This window comes from Pongo abelii, chromosome 19 (genome assembly GCF_028885655.2).
Source record: "Pongo abelii isolate AG06213 chromosome 19, NHGRI_mPonAbe1-v2.0_pri, whole genome shotgun sequence".
In the NCBI taxonomy this organism is placed as follows: Eukaryota; Metazoa; Chordata; class Mammalia; order Primates; family Hominidae; genus Pongo; species Pongo abelii.
Genome location: NC_072004.2, coordinates 75,595,753 through 75,620,051, shown reverse-complemented (window position 1 = coordinate 75,620,051; position 24,299 = coordinate 75,595,753). Strand labels below are relative to the sequence as shown.

The window sequence follows — 24,299 nt, the reverse complement described above, 5'->3', positions numbered from 1 at the left end:
TTTCAAAAAGCTTGAGGAATCCCAAGCCTGCCACCACCTCAGTTGTCTACACTTCTAGGACCAGGATTTGTACCCAGAAAGAAGCAGCAGGGGGGACTCCTGAGCCATCCCTCCCTCCCAGTTTCTGGTCACTACAGCTTCTCCTGACCCTGTTTCCGCTAAAGCCACTATCAGGTGTCCATTAAGGCAGAGATTTTCTTCAGACACTGTTCTGGACTAGTGCAGTTGGTGTTGAACTTGACGCCTATGGTCAGGGACATCTATAAGCAATGTCCAGGACCAACTACAGGGAGGGCTTGACTTTAATGAAGCTGCAGCTCTTGCAAATAATCTTGTTGCCTGTCTCTGGCAGACTAACAACCCAGCCCCTGTACCCATACCCCATCAATCTGGACCAATCAGCAGTCACCTCCTGCTGGCATGGCTAAATAACCTTAACCTCACTGTCCAGAAAGAGCTGTTAGGATTATAGCCTGGACGTGATCATTCACATTTTTTGCAGTGAGAAAATGCAGAAGAGAAAATGGTGGCCCAAGAAAGCCAAGTGGGTTGCCCAAGGCCACACAGCTAGTTAATGGCAGAGCCTGAACTATAAAACCCAGACTCTTCACTGTACTCTGCTGCAAGGGAACGAAGGAACTAATCCTAAAGCAGGATTTTTTTTTTTTTTTAAACTAGCTCCTCCTTTTATTCCCCTACCCCAACCCTATCATTCTCAGCCTTTCTGCAAGCTCTGCCAGGCCTGGGAAGGGTGGAGCCACAGCAGCTGCTGCCCTGGGTCTAAGAAAAAGTAAACAGAAAGCTATTTGTTGGACGCTGTCTTATACCATGAGGTTCACGTAATCAAAAGGAGGTCAAGGTTGATAAGAAAATACAATTACCAGGAAGTCTCAAAGGTTGCCCACACCTTTAGGGCACTTTCCTACCTAGCCAAGCAGTATCTCACCTAGAGTGGGTATTTAGTAACTTTCAATGATTGATTACAGGGGTCCAAACCCACAGTGCACGAAGCTCTTCTGCATCTTTCTTCTGTGCAGGAGGTGCATGCATACTCTGGGTGTTATCCTAGCTGATCTGCCTGGCTCCTCTCAGTGAGAGGCTCTTCCTTGTGGGTGAAGCATGATGTCATGATATCATCTGGATGGTGGCCCCTGTAAGTGTAAAGAATTATTGTAGCCAAAATCTACCACCCACCTTCTACTGACATTAAAGTTTCCTTTTACTGGGCCAGAATTAAAAGGTAGGTGTTTCTGGTCCGTACTAGGGATAGCCAGGAGGGTTGGGAGGAAAAGGAGGCTTAACCAGCCTCCAATGAGGATATGGTTGTCAATTAAGATTATAAATGGAGGCCAGGCACGGTGGCTCATGCCTGTAATCCCAGTGCTTTGGGAGGCTGAGGCGGGCGAATCACAAGGTCAAGAGATTGAGACCATCCTGGCCAACATGGTGAAACCCCGTCTCTACTAAAAATACAAAAAAATTAGCTGGGCATGGTGGTACATGCCTGTAATCCCAGCTACTCGGGAGGCTGGGGTAGGAGAGTCACTTGAACCTGGGAGGTGGAGGTTGCAGTGAGCCAAGATCCACCATTGCACTCCAGCCCGGGCGACAAGAGCGAAACTCCGTCTCAAAAAAAAAAAAAAAAAAAGATTACAAATGGACTCCTTTGGCCAAGGGAGTTGATTGGACCCACCAGACTCCTTGAGTCCTGCCCAACAGTCTCCACTGGCAGATACTGTGCCTGGAGAGGCAGGAATAGCTTTGTATAGATCAATGTGAAGGACAGAGTCCTACACCACCTCCCTCTAGCATGTATTAGATACATGCAAATATATGCAAATCTGAGCCCAGATGGGGGTTGTCCAGTTCAGAAGGGTTATCTTCTCAAGCAATTAGAAGTAATTGGGTCTCTAGGTCAGCATTTAGGAAAGGGGATGGCAGGAGTGGCTCCACAGCCATCTTTCAGGACACCTGCTTGCTGGGGTGCAGTTAGAGTACAGCCACCAAGCTGTGACTCCCTCCCTTCCAGCCTGCCAGGTGATTGGACAGTGTGGACACATGTCCCTGTCCAGCCAGGCTCTCAGAGCCTGTGGCACTCATTTATTGCTCAGAAGTGTGTCTGTCCTTTCAATCAGGAACACTTGCCAAGTGGGTCAAATAGGCCATGTCTGCTAGGTGCTAGAAAACCAAACACAATTAAGGCACCGCCCTGGAGGACCTCACCACGACGGGGGTAAGCTGGGCACAAAGGCAGACACCTCACAAGTCAACCCCGGTGCTGGTCGGGAGCCATGACTATAGGAGCTGGAGGGAGCGAGGAGGCCACCATGCGCAGCCCAGTGGCCCTCCTTTTCCAGCCTGAGCCAGCGCTGTCAGGCGTAGAGCGTCTCGGATTCTGCAGGTGCCTGGGTGGGAACACCTTGGTATTTCTCTCACCCTGGGGTCTTGTACCACTTGTCAGCTTGGAGTGGGAGCTCGGTAACAATTGGGCAACTTCAGCACTCTGGGGGAAAGAAGTGCATTTTCAGAAGCGCAGGGACAGTCAGGAGAAATGTGCTCAAATATTGCTTGGGTACAGTGGCTCATGCCTGTAATCCCAGTGACTTGGGAGGGTAAGGCAGGAGGATTGCCTTTTAGGCCAAGAGCTGGAGACCAGCTTGGACAACATAGTGAGATCTACCTCCAAAAAAAATTTTTTTTAAACTAGCTGGGCATTGCCAGGCACAGTGGCTCACACCTGTAATCCCAGCACTTCGGGAGGCCAAGACAGGCAGACCACTTGAGGCCAGGAGGTCAAGACCAGCCTGGCCAACATGGTGAAACCTGTCTCTACTAAAAATACAAAAATTAGCCAGGTGTGTTGGTGGGCACTTGTAATCCCAGCTACTCAGGAGGCTGAGGCACAAGAATCACTTGAACCTGGGAGGCAGAGGTTGCAATGAGCCATGATCGCACCACTGCACTCCAGCCTGGGCAACAGAGCAAGACTCTGTCAAAAAAAAAAAAAAAAAATTAGCTGGGCATGGTGGTGCGTACCTGTAGTCCTAGCTACTTCAGAGGCTGAGGTGGGATGATCACTTGAGCTCAGGAGTTCGAGGCTGTAGTGAGCTATGGTTGTACCACTGCATTCCAGCCTGGGTGACAGAACAAGTCCTCTTCTCAAAAAAGAAAATATAGTTCAAAGTAGAATCAGACAGTGAGTAGCCAGCTAATAAACACATAACTGACCACCTCCCACCCCTCCAAGTGGGAATTGGGAGGGCAGTGACCACACTGGCACATCCCATAGGCTTGGTGCCACTAGAGAGCTGTAGGCAGGTGGATCAAGGCAGTGCTTCTAGGTAACTGGGTTCAGCATTCCAAGAAGGCCTTTCGAGGGTTTCAACAGAGAAGGCTCTTCGTCATCCTCATATTCCCGCTGGCCAGCACGGTGCCTGAAACATGGTAGCCACTGGTTAAGTATTTGCTGTTGAGTGAAAGCACAAGACTTGAATCCAAACTCCTCCTGCTAAGCCCTGCTGGCCTCAGGGAGGACGAGAGAGCCATGGGCTGTTTCATGATTTACCCTCTTTTACCAAAGAATCGTGTGAAATCCTCTGAGAATATTCCTCGTCATGCCCCATGTCCCAAGCCCTTTTTTCCCTTCCCAGGGGAGGACAAGAATATGACCCCTCATTATAAAGGGACCCCTCTGCCACTCATGTCCTCAAGCTGGTTACTTGGGCCAGCTTGTCAAAGAGCATGTGGGGCAGCATCTGAAATGAGGCCAGGGTCAAGGTTGCCCCGCCACAGGGCAGAGCTGGACCTGTGCCTCCTTCCATGCGTTGGAAGCCTTGTGTGGAAAGCTGAGTTCTTTGGGTTTCTTGTTTATTCTGAAGTTCCTCAAACTAGTTCCTCAATTTCAGAACCAGTCACCAGTGACTACAATGAACTTGAATTCTCCTATATAGGGAGCCTGAGCCTGTCTTTCTTCATCTTTTCTGAACACAGGTAGACGCTGCTTGAAGCCACTCCCACCTCTGAAAAGCAGATTTCTAAACCCAGAAAGGAGCGGCGGGTGGTTGTATTTCAGCGAGATTGACCGTAGCCTAGGGAACTTCTTGCTCAGAATCCACCCCAAAAGGTTAAATAAGGAGAGTTGTTTTTCACAACCAAAATGCTGCTTCTAACGATGATCTCAAAGCTTGGCAAGATCACAAAGTACGTTTTGAGTCATCAAAGAAACTGGCTGTGTTTCACATGATTTTAGTGTCAAGGGCAATTATGGCCATCTAATCTTTGGAAATTGGTCATGTTAAGTGGCATACAGGGCAGCCCCCACTTAATCAGAATATTCAGTTACACAAAATACCCTAAGTTGCAGATTTCAATGACACTTGAAAATTTTTTAATTTATTTTTTTATTTTTTATTTTTTTAATTTTTTGAGACAGAGTCTCACTCTGTTGCCTAGGTTGGAGTGCAGTGGCACGATCTCGGCTTACTGCAACCTCCACCTCCCGGGTTCCAGCGATTCTTGTGCCTCAGCCTCCGGAGTAGCTGGGATTACAGGCGCCCGCCACCACACCCAGCTAATTTTTGTATTTTTAGTGGAGGCAGCGTTTTGCCATGTTGGCCAGGCTGGTCTCGATCTCACAACCTCAGGCAGTCCGCCCGCCTGGGCCTCCCAAAGTGCTAGGATTACAGGTGTGAGCCACCACTCCCGGCCTGAAAAATTTTTTATACAATATACATTAAACATTCCTTGTTGCTTATTGTATAAAATTAAGTACACGTGTGACAGGTTTTTATCTCAACACTACCTTGGCCCACATGTTCTCCTGCGTGTCGGGTCTCTGTGGATCCATGGTGCCCCCTGTGGCATCTTTTCTATTTGCTGTTAGCTCTCCTTGTGCAAAGGATTTGAAGGTTGAATTGAAAATACCACTGTAATACTTCTCTTTTACAGCTTATAAAATGCCCTGTATCAGGGCCTGGGGGCAAAAGTACTGATGAAATTTATGAAGATAGCAAATGATGCTCGAGTCTTTGTTATAAAAAGAATGGTAAATAGGCTCAAGAAGCCTGGAGCCAGGCTTTGTAAAGTGAATGGCAAATTTGCATTGTCATAGAACTTCTCCTTAGAATGGGCCCGGCTATGCCAGGCCTGGGTGGGCTGAGGAACATAGGCCCACCACAAGTCCAGCTTGGAGTCTGTCTTCCCTGTTGTCATTTTAAAGTTGCTTTTTCCAGAACATAGGCTGGCTGTAGTTCATGCTTCCTAATTAAGGTGCTTCCTCCCAGGCCAGTCCCTGGATTTCTCACTAACCTTTGACTTGTGACAGCTTCTGCATCTCGGTCCCAATTTTTAAAGCTTAGATCATTTGGAAGTAGAAAGAGTGTCATGGTTAAGAGTATGGGCTTTGACATAAAAGTCCCTTGTGTAAATCCTGCCGCTGCCACTTCACTGCTGTGTGGCCTTGGGCAAATTACTTGGCCTGCTGAGGCCCAGTTTCTTCCTCCTTATAGAGGGATAACATTAGTGCCTGGCTCACAGAGTTGTGAGGATTCAAGAAAAAAATGCATGCATTACCTAATACATGGCAGATAATAATAGCTGCCATTATTATTCATTTGTATGATTACCAACAACCAGCATGTAGTTATGTGTATACAAATAGCAGATTGTTGTAACACCCAAAGATGACCACAGGACAACTAATTTCAGCTTTAGCTGCCAAGGAATTGTGGGTCCCAGTTCATCACGCAGAGCTGAGGCACTGCCAGTGGACACAGAAGCCAGATGGGGTGTGCAGAATGCTCTTCAAAGAACATCTTCGTGGGTTCTTGCCAACCACTCTGTCCCTCTACTCTCAGGATTCTCCTCCTCCTGCTTTGACCACATCTGTTCCAGACTTTCTGTCTGATGCTAGGGCTGCTGGCTAGAAGCTGTGGGAGGTAGGCTTCAGTGCCTTATAGCAGCAACTTTCAAGCAACTTAACACTTATAGACCATGACTCACATCTGTAATCCCAGCACTTTGGGAGGCTGAGGTGGGCAGATCACTTGAGGCCAGGAGTTCGAGATCAGCCTGGCCAAGATGGCAAAACCCCGTTTCTACAAAAAAAAAATAAATAAAATTAGCCATGCGTGGTGGTGCATGCCTGTAATCCCAGCCACTTGGGTGGCTGAGGCACAAGAATCGCTTGAATCCGGGAGGCGGAGGTTACAGTGAGCCGAGATCATGCCACTGCACTCCAGCCTGGGTGACAGCAAGACTCTGTTTCACAAAAAAAAAAAAAACAAACCAGCCAGGCACAGTGGCTCACACCTGTAATCCCAGCACTTTGGGAGGCCGAGGCGGGTGGATCATGAGGTCAGGAGATCGAGACCATCCTGGCTAACATGGTGAAACCCCGTCTCTACTAAAAATACAAAAAATTAGCTGAGCGTGGTGGCGGGTGCCTGTGGTCCCAGCTACTTGGGAGGCTGAGGCAGAAGAATGGTGTGAACCCGGGAGGCAGAGCTTGCAGTGAGCCGAGATTGCGTCACTGCACTCTAGCCTGGGCAACAGAGCAAGACTCCGTCTCAAAAAATAAATAAATAAATAAATAAAACCAAAAAAATCTTACACTTCCAGTCATACAAAGGTCTGACTGCTCATCTTGTAGCGGCTTCCATCTCTCTGGAGGTTGCACTGATGTTTCCAGAATGCCCACTACATGCCAGGCACTGTGCTATGTAATTGAAACTTTGTTCCTTGCATTGAGTCACCCTGTAAAGTTCTATCATGTAGGTTTGAGGATCCCTATATTACAGATAAGACTCCTGAGTCTCAGATTATGTGACCTGCCGGTGGTCACACACCAGAGTATTGAGAAACTAAGATTCAAACTCAGATCTTCTGACTCCAAGGCCATCCTGTCATGTAGCTGAATGGCCATTCCTCAGGATTAATAAGTAATATGTTGGAATAAATTACCTCTGAGGGTCTTTCTGACCCTAAGATCATTTTGATTCCTTTATGGTTTATCCATCTACCCATTTTCTACCCATCTAGACTGTAAGCATGTTGAAAACAAGGATAGCATCTTCACAGCAAATAAATAATATAATGTTTGGAAACCACCTATCTGATGCTGCCTACTTCTCTGACACATAGAAACAGGAGAAAAGAGATAACCCATTAACAAAAAGTCACCCAGAAATTCCAGTCCCAAGAGCTTACCACCTAGAATTCCTTCTACAAGTACACATAAATGTGAATAAGGGTAGAGTTTTTTCCATTATTACTTATAAGTGAAAAATTGGAAACAAAGTTTCCAGGTGGGAAAATGATGGTACATCTGTACCTTGCAATATTATGAAGCCTTAAAAAGAATGAATTAGAGGTCAACCATGGTGGCTCACACCTGTAATCCCAGTACTTTGGGAGGCCAAGGTGGGTGGATTGCTTGAGGTCAGGAGTTCAAGACCAGCCTGACCAACATGGTGAAACCCCGTCTCTACTAAAAATACAAAAATTAGCCAGACGTGGTGGCTGGCGCCTGTAATCCCAGCTACTCGGAAGGCTGAGGCAGGAGGATCACTTGAACTTGGGAGACAGAGGTTGCAGTGAGCCAAGAATGGGCTGCTGCACTCCAGCCTGGGTGACAGAGCGAGACTCTGTCTCAAAAAAAAAAAAAAAAAAGAAAGAAAAGAAAAGAAATAAATCTAAATGTGCTGAGATGGAATAGTATTCATAGTATCTTGTTAAGTGAAAGATGCAATTTGTATGACATTACATGTGTAGAATCCATGTTTCTTTTAAAAATAGTCCCAAACTAGGCCAGGTGCGGTGGCTCACGCCTGTAATCCCAGCACTTTGGGAGGCCAAGGCGGCTGGATCACGAGGTCAGGAGATCAAGACCATCCTAGCTAACATGGTGAAACCCCGTCTCTACTAAAAATACAAAAAAAAAAAAAGTCCCAAACTATATGTTTATATATGTATAGTAATTGGAACTAGAAGGATTTACATGAAACTTAAGTGGTTTTTATGTTGCAGAGAGGACGGGACGGTACCGGGATTTTTTTTCTATATACAATTTTGTTTTGTTTACATTTTTATAATGAACAATTATTTTGGTATTGGGAAAAAATTTTTGAGACGGAGTCTCACTCCGTTGCCCAAGCTGGGGTGCAGTGGCGCAATTTCAGCTCACTACAACCTCTACCTCCTGGGCTCAAGTGAGTCTCCTGCCTCAGCCTCCAAAGTAGCTGGGATTACAGGTGCCCACCACCACACCCAGCTAATTTTTGTATTTTTAGTAGAGACGAGATTTCCCCATGTTGGCCAGGCTGGTCTTGAACTCCTGACCTCAAGTGATCCACCCACCTCGGCCTCCCAAAGTGATGGGATTACAGGCATGAGCCACTGCACCTGGCCTGAAAAAAAAAATTTAAGCAAGGTTGAAGATCATATATAAGAAAGGTAGGAGAGGCTAGCTAGGAAAACTGTCCTCCCTTGGGTTTCCCAGACTAGGACTAACCCTGCGATTCCCACCCCTTTGCACAAGCAGTGGAGGAAGGGCTGGTTTTTTTCTCCCTGGTCCACTTCTGCTGTTTTTCACTCTGTGGGGCCACTCGTGCCCAGGGGCATCTGGTCCATCCAGCACTAGCACGAGCCTGTAACCACGCATGCACTTGCCATTCGATAAATCAAAGCAGGAAACAGTCCCCATCTTCTGAGCACCTTCCTATTTCTTGAGTCACAACTGATAAAACTCTCAGTCCCCAGCAGAGAACAAGGGAGGGAATGAAATGAAAACCAAAACCAGGAAGGACAAGCTTGCCCATCTCCAGCCTTCTGTTTTAGCGGCCCAGCTGCCAGAACTCAGTGAGCAGAACAGAAGAGCCACAGACTTTCTGGTGAAGTTTCCTGCCTGCACATGGGTTTGTGCTTGCATGTGTGTGCATGTGCGCCCACAGGGTTGGAGAAACCAGCTCATCACATATTTATAAAGACCCAATCTCAAGTGTGGACCTAATGCCTCCTAAATTCTCATCCTATGCCAAGAGATTCTTTTTTAGTTGTTTTCATGATTAAAAAGTAATACTTGGCCGGGTACAGTGGCTCATGCCTGTAATCGCAGCACTTTGGGAGGCCAAGGCAGGCAGATCACTTGAGGTCAGGAGTTTGAGACCAGCCTGGCCAACATGGTGAAACCCCATGTCTACTAAAAATAGAAAAATTAGCCGGGTGTGGTGGCAGGCACCTGTAATCCCAGCTGCTAAGGAGGCTGAGGCAGAAGAATTTCTTGAACCCAAGAGGTGGAAGTTGCAGTAAGCCAAGATCGCACCATTGCACCCCAGCCTGGGTAACAGAGTGAGACTCCATCTCATAAAAATAATAACAATAATAAAAATAAATAAAAGTAATACCTACAGAGAAAATCAGTAGAGGGAGATACAAGAAACTGTTAACAGGGATCCCCTTAGAGGAATGGAGGGAAGGACTCATGCTTTTCATTGGCACCCCTTCCGTATTTTTTTTTTTTTTTTTTACCACTTAGAAACATTATCTGTTAAAAATGAGAATCAAGGTCGGGTGCAGTGGCTCATGCCTGTAATCCCAGCACTTTGGGAGGCTGAAGCAGGTGAATCTCGTGAGCTCAAGGGTTCAAGACCAGCCTGGGCACCATGGCAAAACCCTGTCTCTACCAAAAATACAAAAAATTAGCCAAGCGTGGTGGCACGCACCTGTCCCAGCTACTCGGAGACTGAAATGGGAGGATCACTTAAGCCTGGGAGGCAGAGGTTACAGTGAGCTGAGATTGTGTCACTGCACTCCAGTCAGGGTGACAGAATGAGACTGCATGTCAAAAGAAAAAATGAGAACTGAGAAAACTAATACGTGCTCACTGAAAAAGTGGAAAAATTAGAAAAGTATAAAAAGAAATATTAAACATAAGCCCACCACCAAAAGAGAACCATTGCTATTTGTCCTAGGTATCTGCATTTTTATAAATGTCATTGTAATATACCGACACATGTATATAGTGTCATATTTTAGATACACTTCTGTATCTTCTTTCTACTAATTTAATATCCCATTTTTCCATATTGTTAAAATGATTTATAAACATTTTTAATGGATGTTCCATGATTTATTTAATAATTATCCTTCCCCTGTAATTAGACTTTTTTGTTCCAGTTTTTTACTGTTATAGAAATACTGTGAATTTTTTTTTTTTTTTGAGATGGAGTTTCGCTCTTGTTGCCCAGGCTGGAATGCAATGGCATGAACTTAGCTCACCGCAACCTCCGCCTCCCAGGTTCAAGCAATTCTCCTGCCTCAGTCTCCTGAGTAGCTGGGATTACAGGCATGTGCCACCATGCCTGGCTAATTTTGTATTTTTAGTAGAGACGGGATTTCTCCGTGTTAGTCAGGCTGGTCTCAAACTCCTGACCTCAGGTGATCCGCCTGCCTCGGCCTCCCAAAGTGTTGGGATTACAGGCGTGAGCCACGGCACCCGGCTTTTTTTTTTTTTTTTAAACAGGATCTCATTCTGTTGTCCAGGCTGGAGTGCAGTGGAGTAATCATGGCTCGCTGCAACCTTGAACTCCTAGACTAAAGCAATCCTTCCACCTCAGCCTCCTGAGTAGCTAGAACTACGGGCACGTGTGACTATGCTCAGCTAAGTTTTGTATTTTTTTGTAAAGATGGGTCTCACTATATTGCCCAGGCTGGTCTCAAACTCCTGGACTCAAGCAATCCTCCTGCCTTGGCCTCCCAAAGTGCTGGTATTACAGGCATGAGCCACCATGCTCCGCCCTGAACATTTTTGATTATGCTTTTTTCTGGGTTTTTTTTTTTTATTTGTTCCCTACTTAGATTGCAATTCTGTGAGTTGTGCACACAAAAAGTGGGTATCTTCACTTGCTATGATGCTTTATTGTTCCCAGAGTTCCTTCATCTACATTGTTTCATTGAATGGGTAAAAGGGAGTGGGGGTGTCAGGACCAGGAGGAGGAGGAGGATAGAGGAGACAAGGTGCTGTGGGCAGGCAGAAAAGGAGGGCGTTGTGCAGTGGAGCTGATGGGAGGGGCTTCCTGGGTGGAGGCTGAGCCTTGCCTTTGAAGGACAAGCAGGATGTATGGGGTGGCCCACACAACAGCATGGCACACGTGGGACCTGGAGAGTTGAGTAGCCAAGGGGTTGTAGAGAGATCAGACTGGCCAAAGCCAAACCCTATGTTTGGGGAAACAATGGCCAAAAAGATTATGGACCACAGAGTTGAGCCTGAGCCCATAAGCAGTGCAGAGCCGGCAGATGTCTTTGAGCTTGAGGTTTTCTTAAGTACACGATGTTTCAAGATTAGCTCAGCACCAGGGTGGGAGGTCAGAGAGAAGCTGGAAGTGGGTAAGACCAATGCCAATAGAATAGATGCGAGGGAATTGCCCTAAACATCTGAAGGGGCCTCATAGACAGTAGTTTCTGCATGGCTAGGGCTGGCCAGCCATCATCAGGCATGTGGTGGTAACTTCAGGACAGTCAGAAACTTTACCCCATAAATTGTATTTACCCTGCAGTTTGACCTGTGGGATTGGCAGCAAGACTGAGTTTTGTTTTTTTGAGATGGAGTCTCGCTCTGCTGCCCAGGCTGGAGTGCAGTGGCGCGATCTCGGCTCACTGCAACCTCCACCTCTAGGTTCAAGCAATTCTCTCATCTCAGCCTCCTGAGTAGCTGGGATTACAGGCATGTGCCACCACGCCCAGCTAATTTTTGTATTTTTAGTAGAGACGGGGTTTCACTATGTTGGCCAGGCTGGTCTTGAACTCCCGACCTCAAGTGATCCACCTGCCTCGGCCTCTGAAAGTGCTGGGATTACAGGTGTGAGCCACCACGCCTGGCCGAGACTGAGTTTTTGAGGGCATGTCAGATTTGTTTCTTTTTAATAATTGATCTGTAAGATTTTAATGATTAATGTACCTTCACATTTCATATCCCCCTTAATGGGAAATGCTTATTCAGAAATTACTCTCCTGGGAAGCAGGCCTCAAGCAGGCCAATGAGTCCAGTTTTGAGGTTTCTCCAGCTGCGTTTCACTCACAGCGCCTGAGTGCAGGCCCCAGTAAGGCCCCTTCCTCCTTCCTCAGACATCTGTTTCTATGTCCCAGGAATCACATGGCCATTCTCCTTCTCCGCCTGAGGGAGAGAGTGAAGCAGGCCTTTCAGAAGCCTGTCACTTGTCAGATTGTTAGCCCAGGCCAGGGTGGGGGTTCTGTACCAATGGCAGGATTTTCTTTTCTTTTTTCTTTTTTTTCTTTTCATAGAGACACAGTCTTGTTATGTTATACAAGCTGATCTCAAACTCCCAGGCTCAAGTGATCCTCTTGCCTCAGCCTCCCAAAATGCTGGGATTACAGGAATGAGCCACTGTGCCTGGCCAGTGCCATCTGCCTCTACTCTGCGGCTTCTGCCATCTGGAACTTTACCCCCAAGAGTCTGGGAGGAATGTGGAATTATACCCCGCACACTCATCTGAGAATTTAAACCCTGAGGGTATATGAGGATCAAGCGTGTGTCCATGGTCTGATACCGAAACTTCATCTGCAGCCTCCTCCCCTGGGACTGCCTGACTTACACTTTACTCACTGACAACTTCAAGCTGCTGGTGATTGCTGCATTGACTCACCTCAGTGCCTTACCTTTTGCCGTCCCCTCTACCCAGAACACCCTCTCCTTTTTCTTGGGCAGGCCTTGCTCACTGCTTCAGACTCAGCCCAGGCATCACCTCCTGGGCTGGATTAGGTGTCCCTCTGTGTTCCCGTCACATCTGCTGTGTATCTATCTCTGTCCTTGCATCTCTGTATTGTACTGGACTCTTCTGACTTCTTGTCTGTTTCCCCCAGTAGACTGTAAGATCCTCAAGGGACAGTGTCTTCTTCCTCAGTGTACTGCCAGCACTCAGCACAGGGCCCAACACCCAGCAGACCCAGTACATGCCCAGGAACTGCCACGCGTAAGATCCTTGCTCTGCAGCTAGACAGGACACTCTGGGGCCAAGACCTTACTCAACATAAAGCCTCAGCCTGCCTCCAGTCATTGGATTTGGAGGCTCTTTGTCGGGTGCCTAGAAGTGATTGTATCTTTTTGTCTTAAGTATTTTGTCTGATACGAATATTACTTCTTTTTGGTTAATATTGGCCTGGCACATCTCTTTCTATGTCTTTATTTCCAACTTTTCTGGATAATTTTGTTTCTTTTAGTCAGCATCTAGCTGGATCTTTTAAAATCCTATCTGGTTTGCTGTTTTTGTAATCTACTCACATGTACTGTGGTTAATGACATGCTAATATTTTGCCTTATTTCTGCCATCTTGTGTTTTTATTTTATATTTATTGTCCTTTTTGCTTCTTTTTTCCTCCTTGCCTTGCCTTGTATCAGATTGACAGCATTTTCTATTTTTCCTTCTTTATTCTTCTGGTCTGAATTGTATTTCTATTATTTCAGTCATTACTCTTAAATCAACATACATACTAACTGTAATTTTTTCTAATAAAATTTAAAAGTTTTTGTACATAAAGTCCCCAAAAAGGCAAGGATCATATTACGTTTTACCCATTGAACAACCCATTTCACCCATCTTCCTTATTATTGGTGTCTAGATTTTCATGTTTTAAAATGATTTAAACTGGCCAGACGTGGTGGCTCATGCCTGTAATCCCAGCACTTTAGGAGGCCAAGGCAGGCGGATCACCTCAGGTCAGGAGTTCGAGACCAGCCTGGCCAACATGGGGAAATCCCATCTCTACTAAAAATACAAAAATTAGCCAGGTGTGGTGGCACATGCCTATAATCCCAGCTACTCGGGAAGCTGAGGCAGGAGAATCACTTGAACCGGAAGGCTGAGGTTGCGGTGAGCCAAGATTGCGCCACTGCACTCTAGCCTGGGTGACAGAGCAAGACTCCATCTCAAAAAAAAAAAAAGATTTAAACCAATTTTTCATATTCAACTGTTAATTAAATTGACCAACATATTGTTTGAGTTCCTGTGCCTACCATTGTTTCTTTTTTCTGTTTACTTTTTTCTTTGCAAAGCACATCCTTCAGTGGTTCTTTCAGTGAAGGCAGTGCCACCTTACCTAGAACTCCTGTTTGTGTATGTGTGTATTAGATGTGCATTTGTTTGATTGTTTCAAGAAAATGAAACGACCTGTTAAAACCATCAAGTTAAGTAAGTCATAACACATAACATAACAGGATTTAGTGGTGTAACTGAACTAAAAGTCTGACAAATTGATGGCTGATTCAGCCCTGACTGACGAGACCCCTCATCAGTAAGGGATCTTCTTCTGCTTCCTGTCTACATGGGCTAAGAAATTATTACCAACAGTAGATGGGCAGATGCTAGGGGTAGTAATATCCACATGGGTAGTAATACTGCTCAGTTCCTGGATGTTCTAGATGCCTCTCTGCCAACCAGATTTTATTCTAGGAAGGAACTGGAGATCCTTGGGTCCCAAGAGAATGGGCCAAGAGTGTCCTGGCTTGAGCCCTAACTCCATGTTGGATGCTCTAACTGTATAAATTGAGCTTCATTTATTCCTGTAGGTAATGTACCTCTCTAAGCCTTAATTTCTTCATCTGTAAAATTGGAGATAATATTGCCAACCTTGCAGGGTTAGTGTGGAATGCATCAACAAGGCAGATAGAGTTCCTGGCACAGTGCCCCATACGCAGAAGACATTTATGGACGGTAGTGGCTATTACATTCCCTGGCACTTGGGAGACACTCATTGAATATTTATAGAGTGGATGCAGAAGCCTACTATAAAAGGCTTCATTGAGTAGATAGGCCTTAAAGGATAGGTGAGATCTGGGCAGACATTGATAAGGGAGGAAGGCAAGCAGCCACTCCCTATGGGAGGAACAGGGTGGGCAGAAGAAGAGAATCAGAGGCTTGCCCAGTGCTGCCCTGCTCAGGCAAGTGAAGGAATCAGTCTGGAACAAACTGGGGGAAGGGCTGTAGGAAGGGCAGAAAGGGTAGAAAGGGGAGTCAGAGTGAGCATGTATGGGGACTTCTGAGTCTGCCTCGCCAGATGGCTGTTTTGCCAGGCCAGCTTGCTCTGCCTGATACTTGCCCTTGGTTCCCTCTTTTTTTTTTTCCCCTCCCTTTCTTTATTTATTTTTCCTTTTGAGATGGGGTCTTGCTCTGTTGCCCAGACTGGAGTGCGGTGGTGCAATCATGGCTCACTGCAGCCTCAACCTCCCAGGCTCAAGCGATCCTCCTGCTTCAGGCTCCCAAGTAGCTAGGACTACAGGCGTGTGCCACCATGCCTGGCTAATTTTTTAATTTTTTGTAGAGATGAAGTCTCACTATGTTGCCCAGGCTGGTGTCAAACTGCTGGTCTCAAGTGATCCTCCCGCCTTGGCCTCCCAAAGTGCTGAGATTACAGGCGTGAGCCACCGCGCCCAGCCCAGCCCCTCACTTTGGGTAGGCAGAGGTTTGCCTATTGTGGCCTGGTGGCCAGGCAAGCTGAAGGCTTAAAAGAGGAAGTCAGGAGAAGATTGGTTTTCAACCAATATCTTATTAAGGAAGTTGAGTCATTCTACTTCTGCTATTTATCCCCTCTGGGCATTCAGAGAAGGACAAGTTTTTACTTCCAGATGAAATAGTCATGAGAGGGATTTGCCTTGGCCCCTTGTAGACATTTTCAAGCTGGCCCTGTAAGACACATTTTTATTTCCCTTTCGTGTATGGAGAATCAAGGCTCCAAGCATTGCATGAACTAGGTAAGGCTCAAGATACCTTGGCTATATGGTGCTGAAACAGAGAAGGCCCATCTTCTCAGTGATGGCTTTTAGTAGCCTGGTGACAGACAAGGGAATGAACATTCATTTAGCCTCTTCTGTTGGCCAGGCAACCCGATTGGCATTTCATGTACTCGTCTTCATTCGGTCCTCAAAACAGCTCTGAAGGAGCTAAGAGAAGAAACTCAGAGAGGTTAAGTGGCTAGCTCAAGGTTTAGATGTCGGCTTAGGAGGCAGCAGTCTAGGTTCAACCCCACCTCTGCAACCTGCAACTGCGTAACTTTTGGTGTGCTACTAAACTTCCCTAAGCCATATCTTCATGTCTGAAAATGAGATGACAGTAGGTGCTTTGTAAGTATCAACAGTTAGTGTTCTGAATTGGAGTTGTCCGGCTGTCAAAGAATCCTGACAGATGGGCTACATTCTCAGAACTAGAAGGAACCTCAAAAGATTTCCTAGGCCGCTGGTTTCCAAACTCTTTTCTTGGAGAACTAGGATTTTGTAGAGGTCCTCAGTGGATGAAGGGACACTGAGCATGTGGAGCTCCTTCAGCCAGGGCAGCGGTTTCAAATGTGAGTTACATGCCAGTTGCATGCATCTGGTTCTTTTAGTTATTGGGAGTTGAGGTGTGATTTCATTTGACAAAAATGGTCCCACTGCTCTTCTTAAAAAAAGAAAAAATTGTTAAAGCTAGAACCCATAACTTCTGGTTCCCAGTCTGAAATTTTTACTATGTTGTACTTGCTAAAACAGGGAACTGAAATATGATATATTCTAAAAAGGTTATCATCTTTGAAGATTAACATTTAAAGCATTGCTTTTGTGCCTTCCAGTGAATCAAAAATTTGTTTACTGTAAACCCCATTCCTGCCCCAGAATCCTAGGAACAGAAATTTTGCTGTCAGAGAAAACACCGCTCTCATCACCTCAGAACAGCACTGTCCAATAGAACTTTCTGCAATGCTGGACATGTTCTCTGTCTGCACTGTTGAGTATGGTAGCTAGTGTAACAAGGAAATGATTTTAAAATTTTACCTCATTTTAATTAAATGTAAATAGCTACATGTTGCTAGTGGCTACCATTTTGGACACTGTCGCCTTAAGTATAGAGCAGGGGTCAGGTGGCAGTCTCTGGCCCTTTGGCATCAGAATCATCCAGGGAACTTGTCAAAAGTACAGATTCTGGGCCTAATGCCCAGTGATTCTGGTTCAGCAGGCCTAGAAGGAATGCATTTAAAGAACTTATCTGGTTATTCTAATCTGTGGTCAGATTGGAAACTGCTACATTGGAGAGCTTTTCCTTGGAGTGGAAGAATCAGAGCCAGAATTAGCCCAGCCCTGATCTTCTAGGGAGACTAGAGCAACCTTCTGGGGAATGGCAGATCCTTGGAGAATCTGTTGAAAGCTATGGACCAAGTCTTCCCTGGAAAAATGCAAATTATATTTTTCTCCCTGAATCCATCCTTGAACCTAGATTAAGAACTCCTCATACAGCTATGCCCAGAGGTTGATCTGGTACCATCCAGATCATTCCTATCCCCTAGGCTTCTCCCAGGAGGTCACTGAGGCATCACAGAAGAAAGAACCAACAGTGTCTGTGCATCAGGCCTCAAAGAGTATGGAGTGAATTCTGCTCCTTTCCTTTTCTCTTCTGATTTCATAGGCTTATGGGTGAGCCATGTGGGTTTGGCTGTTGCCACTGCTCGTGTCCTCAACTCTTATGCAGAGAGTAGAGGGCCCAATGCATTTGGGGCCTGAATAAGCTGAGGAGAGTGTCTAGGCTGAGGAATGAATCAGGAGTTTGACTTGCTTTAAAAGGCAGAGACATAACTGGCTCCCACTTCGTCCTCCCCACACGCTGCAGGAGGGAGAAGGGGCAAAGTGTTAGGGCCATGAGCTGGGGTGACAGCCAGAGACCAAAGTCCAGGGCTGGGAAGGCCCCCTAGCCAGCAGTCCTAGACTTGGTACAGAACCATGATTTTTGTAGACCAGAGTCCAGATAGAATTAGGAAAGGAGGGAGGGAGCAAGTGCATCTGTATGTGTGTGTGTCTGTGTGTGCATGTGTGTGTGCATGTGTGTCTGTGTGGGAGGTGGTGTTTGGGGAGAGCCACTGTCAGGCCAAAGTGTCCCAAGAATAGCCTCTTGAACTTGGAGGCTGTCGGTGAGGGTCTGAGTCATGGTGATGTGGCACAGAAAAGCCAGCCACAGGAGGAGCTTTACAGCTCCCAGGCCGTGATTTGTGCCCCTGGGAGGTGAGGGTCAGCCTGTTTTCCCCATGTCCTTCACAAGTTCAGCTGCCATCTGCTGGGTCAGCTTCTCAACAGCCTCCTTGTTACTGTCTGCCTGCCAGGCTGTTGGATGAGTCATCGGGGAACTGCAAAGGAGGCTCTGAGCGTGGCTGCCTCAGCCTCAGCTTCCACTTCTCTGGGAAAAGGGGAGCCTGGTGTGCTCACAGAGGGGCGCTGGACAGCTGCCTACCTAACACCAATATGAAAGGACAACTCTGGGACTCGGGATGCCCTGCACCCCCTCTGGAGGAGTTCTAGCTCAGGATGACCTATCCAGAAGCCTCCGTTGGGCCATGCCAGGCGGAGATAGGCTATCAGAGCCCCCATACAGCCAGATATCTAATAGCCATGTGCCCTCAGAGCAGCAGCTGCACCACCTGGCCTCATTTTTCTCATTCATCAGGCAGGACTCTCTCTTCCTCCTCAGCATTCAGGATCATCCTGTCTCCAAAGGTGATGGAAAAGCAATCTTTGTCCTTTGAGTCCCTCATTCAGCCAGCGTCAGTTGCCTGGTCTGTGGCCCCTGTGCTATACACTGGGGAGGCACTCTGTGCGGGGCCCCACTTCTGCTCTCAGGAGCCTGTTGACCAGGGAGGACCTTAGTGTCCCCTCCTGCATTTGCCTGTAACCCAGGAGCTTGGGGAGTGGGCGTCATGGCCTAAAGAACCTAGGGTCTGGATCCTAGCCATGCCCTGTCACACGTGGATTGGGTGACCTTGGGCAAGTCTCCACTGAATTAGGCCTCAGCTTCTTCAAATAGAAATGAGGAGGTCACGCTCACATTGAGCTCCTTGTGAGCATTCCCTACTGCTGCTAGGTTTGGAGACTTTTTGGTCTGTTAAGATCTCGTTTCCCCTGGTAAAGAGGCTGAGAACGGTAGGATTGGCTCTGGGCTTAGGTCAGTTTCTTTTTTGGAAGTAGAGTGGGGTGGGGAGGTGTGAGGTGGGATGAAAGTACAGTTACAAGGAGCATAGCCAGCCTTGAAGGGCCTTTGCCTAATTGGATGTCAGAACACCCCTTAGACTTTTTTTTTTTTTCCTTTTAGAGACAGGGTCTTGTTCTGTCACTCAGGCTGGAGAATGCAATGGTGCAATCTCAACTCACTGTAGCCTCAACCTCCTGGGCTCAAGCATTCCTCCCACCACAGCCTCTAGAGTAGCTGGGACTACAGGCACATACCACTACCCCAGCTAATTTTTTGTATTTTTTTGTAGAGACGGGGTTCCACCATGTTGCCCAGGCTGATCTTGAACTCCTGGGCTCAAGTAATCCTCCTGCCTCAGCCTCCCAAAGTGGTGGGATTACAGGCATGGACCACCATGCCCAGTCCCCTCAGACTTCTTAAGATCCTCAGGTAACAGTGAGGCCACCCATTTGGCCTCCTCAGCATCTGGCGTTTGGTACCAAATCCAGGCATCCTTGCAGGAAGCTGGAGCTGCTCCGAGTTCAGAGCTAGGAGACCCTTGAAGACAGAGATGCAAGGAACTAATCAATAGTGAACAACAAACCCCACCACACACCCCAGCTAAGCTGGCAGAGCCTTTCATAGCCATCGAGGTGGGAAGACCAGTGAGGCAGATTCAGAAGGAGGAATGTTTCAACCTAGTACCTCAGCTTCCCACCATCTCTTTCAGTCCTCAGGCCTCACAGGGCAAAAGGCCAGAGGCCTTAGAGTTCAGCTTCAGATGGTGTGCCTGTCTGCCCCAGAAGCAGAGAAGTAATCCAGGGTTCACAGAGTTATCACAAGGAAGATGATTTCTGCTGGTAGCAGCTTTAAGACAAACCTACCATCAGAGAGCAGTTATTAAAAATCTGTCTGCATTTGGGACCTTCTCAGGCTGTTTCTAAAGCAAGTCATGCCTGAGAGGGGCCCTGCCCGTTAAAAACTCCCAGTCTTTAAAAAGGTTTCCAAATGGTAACAGTCTCAAATCAGTGCTCTTCTCTTTTTTGCCAATTCCAGTCTGCAGGCTGTTTGCACAGATTGTTGGCAACTCTGGGTTGCGCTTCTTTGCAGCTTCCTAGGGCTGGGCAAGACAGAACCCAGAGAGACGTGAATTATTGTGCTTTATTCTTTATTTCTAGAGGTATAGGTTGGTGTTAGGGCCTTGAATATAAATTCTACTCCTGATGTTGCCTGAATGAAAAATGATACCTAGAAGTTTTCAGCCAGTGAGTTTGGACATTAGAGGAGGAAGCATGTTAGTTCCTTCTGGAGAGCCACAAACAGACGCATTGGGCAAGGAATCACGTGCTGAGCACCATTTGCATGCTGAGTTTTAGACTTTGTAGGACACACGCGCACACACACATATCTACCTCCTACTAGGGAACAGAATAGAACCTTGCTTCTCTCCACTTGGAGAAAAGTTGCTGTGGATGGTGTGTGCCAACAGGTCCTCTCCAAAGGCTTATGGTGGGGTCAGTGAGGCCATGGTTTTGGAGTTTGGGATTCACCACCCTATCCTGGGGAAACAAAGTTTGCCCTAAAACAACAGAAAAAGATTGAGTCACCATAAAGGCAAGAAAGAGCCAACCCAGACATTTGTGCCACAGCTGTCCTATAGGGAGTGGGCTGGCATCCTTGCTGGACACAGTGAAGGAGGCTGTTTACGTTGTGGTACTGGGAGGACCGGGGGCCTGTGCCGTGTGGAACATGTGTAGATGTTGAGAGGTGGACTCTGTTACCATTGAGGATGTTTGGAGGATGAGTATGTGTGGCGGAGGCACACATAAAGAGGCAGAGACCCTTTGCCCCTGCCTTTCTCCCCCAACCCAAGGCTGACCTGTGTTCTCCCAGGTCTGACCTGTGTTCTCCCAGGTCTGGGATTCTAAGTGACGTGCTCTGTGTTTGGTCTCTCTCAGGGTGAGCACAAGCCTGGGAGATGGCAGTGATGGAAATGGCCTGCCCAGGCGCCCCTGGCTCAGCAGTGGGGCAGCAGAAGGAACTCCCCAAAGCCAAGGAGAAGACACTGCCACTGGGGAAGAAACAGAGCTCTGTCTACAAGCTTGAGGCCGTGGAGAAGAGCCCGGTGTTCTGCGGAAAGTGGGAGATCCTGAATGATGTGATTACCAAGGGCACAGCCAAGGAAGGCTCCGAGGCAGGGCCAGCTGCCATCTCTATCATCGCGCAGGCTGAGTGTAGGGGCCTGGGGTTGTTGTGGGCACGGGGCAGGTGGGTGGGCCTGCAGGTGGGTAGGTGGGCCCAGGGGTTCCCTATGGAGGAGAGAGGTCCGTGTCACCGCTAGATAAGATTCTCATGAGACACAACCAGAGGTCTATGCTGAGAATCATGGGAAGTGGGGTTGTAAAAGTGCACAGATGGTGGATGTGGCAAGGGGAGGCTGTGCCCATCATGACTGGAGCAGGGGAAGAGAGGTAACAGACGAGCACTCAGGACTCTTTGCAGAATCGTCAAGCAGGCCATCAACCTTCTGCTGTGACCTTGAGCAGCCCCAGTGTCTGGAGAGGCTCCAGACAGGAAAGGCCAGGTCTCCTGGAAAGCCCCACTGGGGCCTGTAGGGCCTTCACCATCTTCCACCTGGAGGTGGCCCCCCCCCCCAGGAATGAGCACCGTGCTCTTGAGCCTGCTGGGCCAGTCCTGGGGCGGCAGGCCGCTGCAGGGTGAGGCCTAGCCTGGTCCTTTCTTCTTCTACTCATGATACTTTATGATGACTAGTAATGGTGGCTTCCCTTGGAGACAGAAACTCCCACGAGGCCTGGGTAGGGCCGGGAGTCCTCTCTCTCCAACGCCTTCCCTCAACCCGGGAGGCTTCTTGGGGTGGAACCTGGAGAGCTGGACAGCCGTGCTGGCGTTTCTCCACACGCACACATCCTGCCCTCGTCTCCCACTTCCTCCTGGTTGGTTTTTGAGGAGAGATGAGAGAATAAAAACTAAAATGCAGAGAGTGACATAATAATTGTTTTTTAAAAAAATACACACACATAGATCCACACTTATATGTACACACATATATAAATACCTAATAGCTGGTATTTATTGAGCTGTTTTTCTTATGAGCCAGGCACTGTGCTGAGCGTTTTCCATAGATCATCTCACTTCATAGGAAGTGAGGCGGGCGCCCTATGATCCCCATGTTATAGGCATGGCTATTTCAGAGCAGGTGGCTGAGGCCGTGGTCTGCTCTTGACCAGTAAGCTGAGAAGCTGGGGAGAGACAGTGCGGGAAGGAGGCATTGGTGGGGAGGTGACTGCCAGACAGGGGTTGTCTGGAAAGGACGGGAAGGAGAGGCGCCAGAGGGGATCTCTGTAACATGTCTCTCCCCTAAGTGCTAAATTCCTATTTTTTCTCCTCTCTGCTAATCTAACTCCTTTTGCTTTAGGTGAGAATAGCCAAGAGTTCAGCCCTACCTTTTCAGAACGCATTTTCATCGCTGGGTCCAAACAGTACAGGTAAGCAGGGGAGATAAGTCTGAGTGGGAAGGTGGGGACTGGACCCAGCGTCCTCGTCCCCAGCGCTTGCCTGGGCCACGCCTGCTGACCCCAGGCTCCCTCCCTCAGCACCTGTGGTTCAGCTCCTGGAACTCGCCCAGGCTTTCCTGGCTGAGCCACTCTCTCAGCCAAATAAGCTTTTCAAAGGCTTTTCACAGCTTGTGGCTGACTGCCTCTGGGCCACATCAACTTGACGTTTTATTTTTATTCTCCTCAGAGTCCTTAATGCACCCCCTCGTTTCCCATCAACAGGGAGGGTGCTGGGAACAGAATCTGCTTCCCACTCTTCCGTGACCGTGAGCACAGGCTGGGTTGGTGGGGGGGCCTTCTACTGTCCTCTATGGGAGAAACCTGCTGGTGCCTTTTCTCCTGGGAGATGCACCGAGTAGGGATACAGGTGGTAGAAAAGGAGGGGACATATAGACTTGGTGGCCCGGTAGAAAGGAAGCCAGGGTGGGGCCGAGTCTGTTCCCAGGCTCTGCATTCCCCCACAGATGATTTTTTGAAACAAGAGTTCAAGTGCTGGGCGTGATGGCTCTCACCTATAATCCCAGCACTTTGGGAGGCCAAGGCAGTTGGATCACAAGGTCAGGAGATTGAGACCATCCTGGCCAACATGGTGAAACCCCGTCTCTACTAAAAATACAAAAATTAGCTGGGCATGGTAGCGCATGCCTATAACCTCAGCTACTCGGGAGGCTGAAGCAGGAGAATCGCTTGAATCCAGGAGTCGGAGGTTGCAGTGAGCCGAGATTGCGCCATGCACTCCAACCTGGTGACAGAGTGAGATTCTGTCTCAAAAAAAAACAAACAAACAAACAAGAGTTCAAGCTAGAAACAGCTCCTTCCCCTATCACCAGGCAGGTTTTTGTATCATTAGAGTTTGGAACCTGCTAGTGATAAGATTGTGGGGAGGGCAGCTGGCTGCCTTGGAACCAAGAAATGCTCAGTTTGGTGGGATTCCTTCTGCTGTCCTGGCTGCCTTTTGGCCCAGGGTAGGAGCCTCTGATAGACACACTTCTTTCAGCTGTCCCAGAGAAGCCTGTAGGCCTCCAGTGGTCCCCAGGACTGCCATGAGTCTGCCTTCTCCGTAGGGGCAGAAGATGAGGTCAAGGGAGGGTGGCTGAGGCCATGATCTGCTCCACAGCTGTTCTGCAGCAACCCATCTGTTGCCAGGTCCTTTAATACTTGGCAGGGATTCCAGTCCAGTTAGAGCCATGGCAGTGATGAGCCCCGAGGCCAGCAGAGAAGGGCAGGCTCCCCAGTACCAGGCAGCAGCCCAGGCTGTTCACCTGCAACAGCAGCCAGGGACCCCCAGGAACTGTGAGAATGGAGGTGACCAGCCTTACCTGTTCCTCCATCCGGAGGCAACAGAAACAAGCTCTGCTCAGTCAGAGCTGAGAGGCCTGCCATGAGCGTGGCCCCCTCCTGGGAACTCTCCAGGGGCAGCTCACCTTGGAGAGCAGTGAGCGAACCGTGTCTGCTCCCCTGACTCTCCCCAAGAAGTGCTCAGTCTATACCCCATCACCATAGTAACAAGCACAGCTTCTTGGCAGCTTGCCTTGGGGCCAGACACTGAGCTGGGCTTTTTAAATGAACTAAATTATTGAAACTTCATTTCCACCCTGTATAGCAGAAAATACCAAACACATTTTATAAGTAAGATAAGTGAGAAAACCGAGGTTCCTTGGGATTTAGAAACTTTGCCGCATTCACACAAGTAATGGCAAGCTGGGATTTGACCTTGGATCTGCAGGAGTCCAGATACAAGTGTCTAGACCAT

At 47.9% G+C, this 24,299-nt stretch overlaps 1 protein-coding gene across 2 annotated transcripts in view; it reads left to right on the top strand.

Moving 5' to 3' along the window:
* Positions 1 to 24,299, top strand: part of MAP3K14 (mitogen-activated protein kinase kinase kinase 14) — a 53,798-nt gene that overhangs the window by 5,670 nt on the left and 23,829 nt on the right. For both annotated transcript variants that reach the window (XM_063718242.1, XM_002827401.5), the window contains exons 2-3: positions 20,930 to 21,205; positions 22,408 to 22,477. In XM_063718242.1, coding sequence (XP_063574312.1) covers positions 20,950 to 21,205; positions 22,408 to 22,477 — 326 coding nt within the window. In that variant the 5' untranslated portion in view covers positions 20,930 to 20,949. The remainder of the gene's footprint in view (positions 1 to 20,929; positions 21,206 to 22,407; positions 22,478 to 24,299) is intronic.